The following is a 10,971-nucleotide window of genomic DNA, read 5'->3' as shown; positions in this document are numbered from 1 at the left end:
GCCTAAATCTATATCTTGTACTGATGACTTTTAGGGCAGTCCCGAATCCAATTTTTGTTCTTGGGAGGGGGGGGGTCTCGGCATTTTCAACCGCACCTAAAGGCAGCTTCATTTCACGGAGAAAGAAAAGAAACGGAGCAACTGTGCTTTGTTGTTGCAGGAAACAGTCAGCTGTTACACAAACTCCTGGGCAGTTCAGTGCTTGTGTGTGTGTTTCTTATAACCCTTAAAACCCTTTAACACGTTCTTGTTGCAGCGATGGAGGCACTGGTGTTTCCTGTTTACTGTACGGGACTCTCACACCGCCTCAAAACGGACTGACAAGTCTGGTCCCTGGTTACTGCCTCACATCGGGTTATGTTTCTCCAAAAGTTGAATCCGTCTCAAATTTATTACAGCACTGAAGGAAAAACAACAAAAAACTATTACTGGGATCCCAAAATTAAAAATCAAATTCCTACCCAACAAACGAATATCCAAATAGTCGAATATTCGGATCTAGCCCTAATGATTTTGCGTGACTGAAAGAGAGAGTGCACTCAAACCCTGCTTGCTTTCATTAAAGCAAAATAACTGGGGTCAGACATTTTGACACATTAACAAAGGACTATGTTGATTCTTAGTTGCTTGGGTAGTTGCTTGGTTGGTTGATTGGACTCAAAATCTGAATTTGGTAAAGCTGCTCCAGTTTTCTCAGTGCAAGTGTTTTTATTTTTGGATAATGAAATACAGTATTGCTTCATTTTTTCAAAAAGAGATTATGTTTTGGGGTTGTCCGTCAGTCCATCAGTCTGTCCATCCTATTCTCGTAAACGTAATATGTCATGAATGCCTGAAGGGAATTTTTCTTCAAATTTGGCACAAATGTCCACTCAAGGATGAATTGATTAGATAATTAGATCAATTATTTGGGTTTGGGAAGTTCACGGTTACCTCATAAAAAAATGTTTTTCTGTCAGAACTTAAGAATTCACATTTCACACAAATGTCAAATAGGATGAAATGATGAAGTGATGACATTTATCCCAATTATCCCAAAGGTTAACTTCACTGGGACATCATAGTGTTCTGCAAAAACACTTTCCTCATTCGATGCCATAACTCAGCAGAAGAGGAGACATTTGGTCGGAAACTGAGTTGGTGACACTTATCTTGAAACTGGGGTGATTGTAGAGATCTTCGAAGATCTATACAATCGCCTCAAGTGCTGCAGGTTGAAAATGTGTGTGAAGCATCCACATTTCGCCCCAAAAAATACACTTACCTCTTGAAATTGCTTCAAAGTCTTCACTATGTACAGTATACCACATGTGTCTGGACAGAGATGGATGTGAACTGCAACTTGGTGGAGGAATACAACCACAAGTAATAATTCTAGTTATGTTAATGTTTCAATCAAACCGTGACCTAGACTGGTAAGCTGAACAGCAAGTTATGTTTCATATTGCAGCAGACTGCAAAACACAAATAAATCCTAAAGCAGCATCAAGTAATTTTTTTTTGGAACAAGTTAAATGATTCACAATTATAGACAATAAACGTCTTGATACTGACAAACTTAAGTTTTATTTTCCCATATGCCTACATAAATGGTTTCCGCGGGGTCTTAAAAAAGTCTGACATTTTAGGCCTTAAAAAGTCTGAAATTCGCTTGTGTTCTAGGTCTTAAATCATTTTAAACAGGTCTTTATTTTCCTACGTCCATCTAAGGCTACCTCTAATGCTCTTTTTTTTTTGTGTTGTAGTTCTTTCTTTTGTGCAAATACATTTCACTGTATACGTACAGATTATTATTACTCCGTGTCGCTTTTATTCAATTTTAATAAATGTACTTATATACTTTGCTAGTACTTTTGTGACTCTGCATTTCATTGTACTTTAATGTCATGATATAAGTCTTAAATTTCATTCATAAAGGTCTTAAAAAGTCTTATATTTGACTTGTTGAAACCTGCAGAAACTCTGTACATAGGACATTTTCATTGAAAACTGTTAGCCATGCATTCATGGTTTGGAGGCAGTGCCATGGGAGAAACAGACGAATGCTTCCTGTATAAAGTGACCTGAAGCAACATCTGCAATGAAGTGAACCTTTTTCCTCTTTGTCTCTCTCTCTCTCTCTCTCTCTCTCTATCTCTCTCTATCTATCTATCTATCTATCTATCTATCTATCTATCTATCTATCTATCTATCTATCTGTCTCTGCAGTCATGTCAAGCTGACCTGGTGAAAGATAACGGACACAAGTACTTCCTGTCGGTGTTGGCCGACAGTTACATGCCAGTGAGTATCTGCCAGTCCCATTTGTGAAGAAAGTGACACGTGGGATTTAAATATATATATATATACAGTACAGGCCAAAAGTTTGGGCACACCTTCTCATTCAATGCGTTTCCTTTTTATTTTCATGACTATTTACATTGTAGATTCTCACTGAAGGCATCAAAACTATGAATGAACACATATGGAATTATGTACTTAACAAAAAAGTGTGAAATAACTGAAAACATGTCTTATATTTTAGATTCTTCAAAGTAGCCACCCTTTGCTTTTTTATTAATAAGGGGGAAAATTCCACTAATGAACCCTGACAAAGCACACCTGTGAAGTGTAAACCATTTCAGGTGACTACCTCATGAAGCTCATTGAGAGAACACCAAGGGTTTGCAGCGCTTTCAAAAAAAGCAAAGGGTGGCTACTATGTGTGTGTGTGTGTGTGTGTGTGTATGTGTAAAAAAAAAATATATATATATATATATATATATAATAGAAATGGATACATATTTTTCCTTCTCCTGTGATATTGAGGCTAAGCTTATTACTTTACTGAAAGGAGTTGAAGAGTTCAACATAAAAGCGTCCGACTGTAGTATGAAAGTAGATATTTTGACGTAAGATAAGATCTCACTGTTCCTTCTCTTTGTTACAGGCTGAGCATCGAACCATGGCTGTCTTCATATTGGCTGTTATTGTCAACAGCTACAACACAGGACAGGTGTGTGTGTGTGTGTGTGTGTGTGTGTGTGTGTGTGTGTGTGTGTGTGTGTGTGTGTGGTGGTGTGTGTGTGTGTGTGTGTGTGTGTGTGTGTGTGTGTTTGATACGTGTGTATTTCCGCACTGCTGTGCGTTTGCTTGCCAGGAGCCCAACCGGAGAATGAACTAAATTTTTTCATGCACTTCCCTCACCACAACCTCGGCAGGTTCTTTCGGGGCCAGCCGTCACTTTGAGAGATTGCTATATATCGCCCATTGTGTGTTTCTGGGAGATATTGGTTATGTGACAGTTTTGTCACCAACAACCACCTCTATAATCTCCGTCTCCGTCCCAGCCACCTCCATGGTGACACTTTATCACCGCAACTGTCACCTCGGCCTGCTCCTGGCCTCCGGTGTTCAATCCCAGAAGCCTTTTGTGCCGGATGCTGATCAAACGTCCAGGGGTGCGATGTTGGGATGATGTAGCTTGTCATTTCATGGAGTACACAAACACACACACACACACACACACACACACACACACACACACACACACACACACACACACACACACCTTCCACAAAGAAATATTCCACCATCACTCCCTTTTGCATCTGCTCTCTGCAGTTATTTTTCTGTCTAGTTGCAAATGTCATTTGACATATTGTGTCTTTATTACCTGACAGTACATTCTCTCTTACTTTCTCCCCCTCTCTCTCTCCCTCTCTCTCTCTCTCTCTCTCTCTCTCTCTCTCTCTCTCTCTCTCTCTTTCTCTCAACATAACATAAATGTGACAAAAAAGCTATATGTGCTTTCAAGCTCAGAAACACCCATTCTTCTTCCATACCACAGTTCCTAAATGCTCCTACCTCTCTCACAGACCTGTAAATAATAGATTATTTACAGGTCCAAAAAAAAAACATTACAGAGAGACTCTCTGCCTGCATCTCCATTATTTACCCCTCTTTTAACAACAGCGCTCATTACTGCGCTATCGCTGTTGCAAACATGTCAGCGAGCACTGGCGTCTCAATATACCACCTCTCGGTGTTCTGCTGGGAGGCTTGTTTAGAGCTGAGGGAACCACATACTAGCAATCTGAGGCACATGAAGAAAGTAGACAAGTGGGGGCGGGGGGACGAAAGCGCATTGTCGCTGCTGATAAAATATTTTTTTGTTATGACTCCTCATTCTGTAGGAGACAAAGAAGGTTTCTGAGCACACCAAACGGTTCCATTTGTTGTGGCTCATGTGGGTGTGAGTTGTTGCGTTACAGCTTTTGTGTTCGCCAGAAGCATCAGAGTGCTGACGCACATGACTGTCGTGTTGTTGATATGACTAGATTATTGTTAGATATATTGTTAGGTTACCATAACTTCTCAGTCACCACAAATGCCATTATTTATGTCAACTGCAAAGAGGCAGGTCTTTATTCCAAATTTTCAGTTTTTACGTATATTTTGTTAGATTTTAGTAATTTCTGTCCATGTTTTCTGATCTGCCCAATTTAGTTTGCCATTTGCTGTAAGTGCAAACTCAACACTTCCTCATCAGAATAGCATCAAACTTTACTAAACGAGTGTGGCTGGAAATGGCAAAAGACATTGTGCACATGAAAAACATGCAAAGCGACAAATATAATATTATTCAACATATAGCCTGGCTTTTTACAGAAAATATTCAGATGTAACCCCCAATGTAATCATGAACATTTTCATAGGTAACTGTAATTCAATTACAATTTTTTTTTCACCGTCACAGATTACGGTTACCTTTATTTTGTAATTAAATTACATAACGCCGTTCCATGTAACTAGTAACTCCCCAACACTGCACATAGCACTATTGTCATACTCGCCAATCCGCTGCTCTTTCTAACAGAAATAATGTTTTCATTCAAACCTGTCCGTTCTACTTAGCAGATTTTTTTAATCAGTGTTAAGCTACTGTCATTTAAAGTGAACAGCATTATCTTGCAGCATTAAAAGCCTCCCAGGAAAAGGGAGGTATCATGTACTTTAAGCCACAGCAAGGCTTTTACCCTAAAGCGTCTATATCGGAAGTGATGCATTTTATTAACAGCATCATCCTATCAACGATCGAAAAATCTGCACAATGCAACAGATCGGAAGTCATTAAGAAATGAAAACCCAACACTTCCTGCACTCCTGAAGCTAACTGATTTCCAGTTAGCTTGAAGGACATGTTGCCTCCCTTTTCTGGTATGCTTTGAATGTGAAACTTCTGCAGAAAGTATTAACTTTGATTGACAGTAGCTTAACACAGATTGAAAAAAAATAGCAAAATAGAACAGACTGGAATTAATTAAACACACCACCTCAAGCACATATCTTTCTCAGTAAAGGCCTCAAAGTGTCTCAAAGGGCACAAACTCTACTTTTCTGGTAGTGTTTTCCATGTAAAACATGCGCAGGAATTGTTTTATTGACCATAGACACTGAACAAAATAACGACAAAGTGGAAGTGATTGGAATCCAAAAGTGACTCAAAACAGTATTTCTGTTAAAAAGAGGAACTGAGAGCAGCAGGGTGGTGAGTACAGCGTAACTCGGTTGTTGTACTGATGGAATTAATGCTGATGAAATAAATATACGTTGACTTTTAACATTTAATCCATTGCAGTACATGTGATTCCAGCCGGGCCTGTACTATACTTTAATTTAGTTTTTGCTGTAAGTTCAGCGTCCTTAAGTCAATAAACACACTGTATTTGTGTTACCTAACGAAAAGCAGAAACACAAAGGCAACTTAAAAGTACTTGTTAATTCAATTCATCACCAATTGATGTATAATGAAAAAGAAAGTTTTGAAAGGGTTTTGAATAGAGCTCTTCCATCGCTCTTGAGACTACCTTAAGCCTTGATGTACCAATTACCTTTTGTTCACAATAGAATATTTGAAGAGGGCTGAAGGGGTTCAAAGGAATCAGTTGCACTGCTGCAGAGCTCATAATCGTGTTGTCCATCAGGTTACAGGTTAGTGGTGATTAACTGGCTAATGAGGTACACGTCTGCTCCCAGCCTGGAGCCTCTGTGCTGCTCAGCAGGGTTAGGACTTATGTATGTTGCACATACTGTTATTTTATTAAAAATGAAATGGCCTTTCCAGTGTTTCAACCTCACAGTCCTTAAAATTGTTCTACATTTCTTGACTCAACTGAATCTCTCACACTCTTCATTCTGCATCACTCCTCCTCTCACTCTCCTCTCCCCCCATCAGGAGGCCTGTCTACAGGGCAACCTAATAGCCAACTGCCTGGAGCAGCTTTCAGACCCCCACCCCTTGCTCCGCCAGTGGGTGGCCATTTGCCTGGGCCGCATCTGGCAGAACTTTGAACCAGCGCGCTGGTGCGGAGTTCGGGACAGCGCCCACGAGAAGCTCTACACCCTGTTGTCAGATCCCATCCCTGAGGTGAGAGGTTAATACCAGAGTTCAGGTACTTTTCAGAAGATGTTGTTGATCATTATCCAAGCCCTGCATTGAAAAAACGGCAATTCAATAAGCCATAATATCTTGTTTTGATTAAATTACGCATAGTTATCCAAGATTATGCGTTTAGAGTTTTGTTAGTAATCTTTTTCCTTCTTTTTTTTTTTTTTTTTAGCTAAAACTGTCCAGATAAAAGTAGATTGCTTGGTTGTTACACTCATATCACAAACATCTGTTAATTATCTTTATTTTTTATTTATATTCTCTTGAACTGGTTTGTCACTTCCTCCATTTGCCAACTTTTTAGCCTAGTTTTAAGGTCAAATGTTTTATAATTGTTGCTGACCCCCATTTTCTTAGAGACGTTAGAAAAATGGGTGGACCTATTCGGCCCAGTTCTAAACTGGTTCAAAAACTACCTAAAGGACAGACAGTGCTTTGTGTCCATTGGAGGCTTCTTCTCAGACAGAGTAGGTCTTGTGTGGAGTGCCCCAAGGTTCGATTCTTGGACCCCTACTCAATTTCTATATACTCCCACTTGCACTTCTTGTACAGAAACAAATAATAAATTACCATAATTAAGCGGATGATTCACAACTGTATGTACCTCTTATTCCTGATGACCTCGATCCCAAAGCCCTGACTCAGTGTATTGATGATATTATTCTTTGGATGTCAGAGAACGTCTTGCAATTGAACAAAGACAAAACAGATTAATTGTTCTGCCGTGAAAATGGGGCCCTTAAGTCTTTATTGACAGCTGTAGGTCCTGACTAGTAACACTAGTACACACAACTTGCTCAACACAAAACAAAAGCATATCTTGTATTCAAAACAAGACCAAAAATACATTCTAAAAACAATGAGAAAATGTCTAAGAATTCTCTGGTATACACATATGTCCTGCAGGGCTAACCTGTTCATATACTCTAATAAGAGACCATTTTGTAAAACACACACACACACACACACACACACTCGGAGCAGACCCACACAGGCCAAAACCGCTTGGACCCACCGTATTAAAACACGGTCAGCATCTGACTGGGTCGTGTGTGGACCAGAGGGAAAGCGAGACAGAGTTTGCCCTGAAGTTCACCCAGACACTTGGTGCCCTCACTCATACACTGCACATATTTGCATGTGTTCACACACACACACACACACGATCACACACACACGATCACACACACACAATCACACAAGGAACATCTGTTTCCACCAGTAACTTCCTCCTTCCCTTGGACAGCTGCTTTGGCCGTAGGGTTGAAACTGAGGTCTGCAGATACATCTGTCTGTGTGCACACAAAGCACTTGTACTTGTCCAGCTGCATTTCCAGGTTGTTCATTTATTTTACATCAGGAATCTTCTCTGTTTGTGTGTGTTATTTAATTAAGATCAAACAATCTGGAGATTCAGACTGACTCATCATAATTGACTGCATCAAATTGTAACGAAATAGAAAAAAGCATTTAAAAATTCTCCTCGGGTGTTAGATTGAGACAGCTCACACGCTGCGGTATCAATAGTAGTAGATCTGCGATTAAGCAGAGTTTAATTAAGTTTAAGGAAAGGTCTGAGGGGACACAGCTAAAATGGCACTGTTATAGTTTGCAAGTCACTACAGTACACACACACAGGTTTTTTAGCACACACATTGTAATGATGCAAACATTGTCAACCTTAATGTCACTGAACAGAGAGAAAGGCAAACAGCTTTTAAAATGTGGCGGCAGGACATGTGCAGGAGTCCGAAACAATGTCATAAACACCTTTACAGTCAAACATTAAAACAACAGATATTACTTTTGTAAAGTTTATAATGTCAGTGATGCCCTAGTGGCCTTAATGGCTTGTTGTTTCCCATCTCTGTCCATATATCAATAAAACGCATTAAATTCCCCCAACAAATATACTGAATATATTTGAGGTCCAACTGTCTAATCTGCATATGAAATGTGGGAAAAAAAGGTTTGACACTTGACTGAGGTGAAAAAGTTGACATGTCACAAAGAGAGGATGCGATAAAGGCTGACTATAAACCTTTGAAGGAACGCTGCAGTATTCAGGTCATTGTGCTTGGCGCAGGCAGGGGTGTCGGGGGTGTACATAAGCTCAATGTGTCATTCTATCTATCACCATAGCGGCTGATAAAACAACACAGGGTACAGTTCATACGAATCATAAGACAAATATGTTTTTAAAGCAAATCACAAAACAATTACTTGCGAATCACTGATCAACATTTTGTCACTGAAAACCCATTTTAATAAAAAAATTAATTGTGCCACACGGGTGTTGATTGATCGTTTGTCATGTTTGAGTGCGGGCATTATAAGCATAGGTGCGTAAACATACATATAAAGGCTACGCAACACAACACCATCACTAACTATGGCTTCCAAAAATACCATCGATTTAAATCGACAAATTTCTGTGTAGATGGCAGAATTCGCCAAGGGCTGTAAGTAGACTGACTGAAGTTGGCACATTATAATGCTTTCCAGTATTATAGTTGTGTGTTTTAATTTGCTTTCAAGTCACAGTGCTTTTATGACTTTCTTTTATTCCGGTTCTTAGAAATGAAATTACAATATGTTGATCCGAAATGTCTTAGCTCATCATTTTAATTGGATCAAAGCAATCTATATCAAAGCAACATCTGTGTGCTGTAGAATCACTAAAGCTGCATCACAAGGTTAGGAAGTAGCTGTGGTGATGCATCTTCTAGCACACAACAAACCATCCACCCAAATATTTATTATTGTGCTGTGATTTGGTTCACTTTGTGTATTCAGTCCCTAATGGAATATTCCTTCTTTGTGACAGAAAGTTTGAATTAAACATGCAATGAAGCGAGCAGAGAAAGTAATGAGCTAAGTGAGAAAAAGCATCTCACTGGAGCTCACAGCACTGATCATCTCCACTGCATTTCAAAGGAATACCTTTAGAGAAGATTGAGACATAATTAACTCTAAAACTTTCAACCACTGGTTTCACAAAACTTTCCAACACTTGTCCATAGCGAAGGGCTGACCACACTGACTTCAGACTGTTAAAAAAGGCAGAGCTATGCATGGATGAAGGGAGATCAGACTGACCTAGTCTGTATCAACAGAAGTACATTTCCAGGATAATTGCCTGCGTTATACGTCCAGCACATGAGTCCCTCACCTTCCGCTATCTGTGTGTAGCCATTTTCAAGCTTTGTTCGCTACAGGAAACAACAACAAACTTCGAGCTAGCAAGCTGCTCTGAAAATAGCAGGCAGAAAAATTGGATTGTGCAACAAGGCAGGCCTGCTTGGTTCTTTTAGGGATGATTGGAAAGATTTACAACGAATATTCTTATGGCATTTACTCTCTAACTGGAACATTTTGGGACCGATTGTATCCAGATTTAAATAGTTCACGTTACTGTATTGTGTGAACAGTTAACTTCATTTAATATTGTATGTGGCGTTTTCTTTTGCGGGGTGTGAATGTTCCACCAAAACAAGTTTCCTGAGACTATTTTGCAAAGCCACCGTCGCTGTGTCCGGAGCTTAGCGCCGTCCAAGAAGATTGTGATTGGTTTAAAGAAATGCAAACAACCCAGAGCGTTTTTTTCTCCTATCCCAGAATGTATCAGTGGATGTGGAGATAGGTCTGGCAATGCGGGACTAAGACTGACCAAACCAACCATATCAAAAAAGCATTAACCTTGTGTTTTTAAATTGTGTCAACAAGAGCTTTCTTGAACCAAGGGGAATTAAGTTGAAAGAGTTGTTGCGTTTGTGCCGCTTCAGGTGAGGTGTGCTGCTGTCTTTGCTCTGGGGACGTTTGTGGGAAACTCTGCTGAGAGGACGGACCACTCCACCACCATTGACCACAACTTGGCCATGATGCTGGCCCAGCTCATCAACGATGGCAGCCCTGTGGTCCGCAAGGTCTCTGCAACACCCTCACACACAACATACATACAGTTTGTCATATTATCATATGCAGGGTGCGATTTGTGAAAAAAACAGAGGGAGGGATGTTTTTTTGACCATGCACAACCAAATAGAACATGCAAGAATGAAATCCCCCATTTCAGTACCATGGATAGAGCCACTCGGTCAGCCATGCCAAAGCACTTATTTATGAACTTCAATATCCAATGGAAAATAATCTTAAAATAAAATAGCACAATGTGGTGCTAACATAAAACACAGCGCTTTCAAGCCGGAGAGCGGAGTTCACTTCGAAAACAAAATACTTTCACCCAGGAAACGCTTGGTTGTTCCTTGGGAGTGTTTTAATCCAAACCACCATCTTTTTCCTAAACTTACCTAGTCGTTTTGGTGACTAAACCTAACTCTGTACTTGTAATTACATTACAGCGCTTTACTTAGTTTAAAATACTTCTGTTTTAGGTATATAATATATGGTTTATTGGTGAAGTAACATTGATCCCTTTGAAGGGGGGGGCGGGCTCCATTTTTAGGACTGCTACACTGCAGTGCAGGTAGGACTACTCATATGCTGTTAGATGCAGTAAAAACACTTCATTCAGTTTAATT

The 10,971-nt window shown here is 39.8% G+C and overlaps 1 protein-coding gene across 4 annotated transcripts in view; it reads left to right on the top strand.

Moving 5' to 3' along the window:
- rptor (regulatory associated protein of MTOR, complex 1) overlaps positions 1-10,971 on the top strand; it is a 239,582-nt gene that overhangs the window by 163,553 nt on the left and 65,058 nt on the right. For all 4 annotated transcript variants that reach the window (XM_039816705.1, XM_039816691.1, XM_039816698.1 and 1 more), the window contains exons 15-18: positions 2,209-2,283; positions 2,930-2,995; positions 6,218-6,409; positions 10,216-10,356. In XM_039816705.1, the coding sequence (XP_039672639.1) occupies positions 2,209-2,283; positions 2,930-2,995; positions 6,218-6,409; positions 10,216-10,356 (474 nt within the window). The remainder of the gene's footprint in view (positions 1-2,208; positions 2,284-2,929; positions 2,996-6,217; positions 6,410-10,215; positions 10,357-10,971) is intronic.

This window comes from Perca fluviatilis, chromosome 1, assembly GCF_010015445.1.
Source record: "Perca fluviatilis chromosome 1, GENO_Pfluv_1.0, whole genome shotgun sequence".
Lineage (NCBI taxonomy): Eukaryota > Metazoa > Chordata > Actinopteri > Perciformes > Percidae > Perca > Perca fluviatilis.
This window is presented reverse-complemented; position numbering and strand designations above follow the sequence as displayed.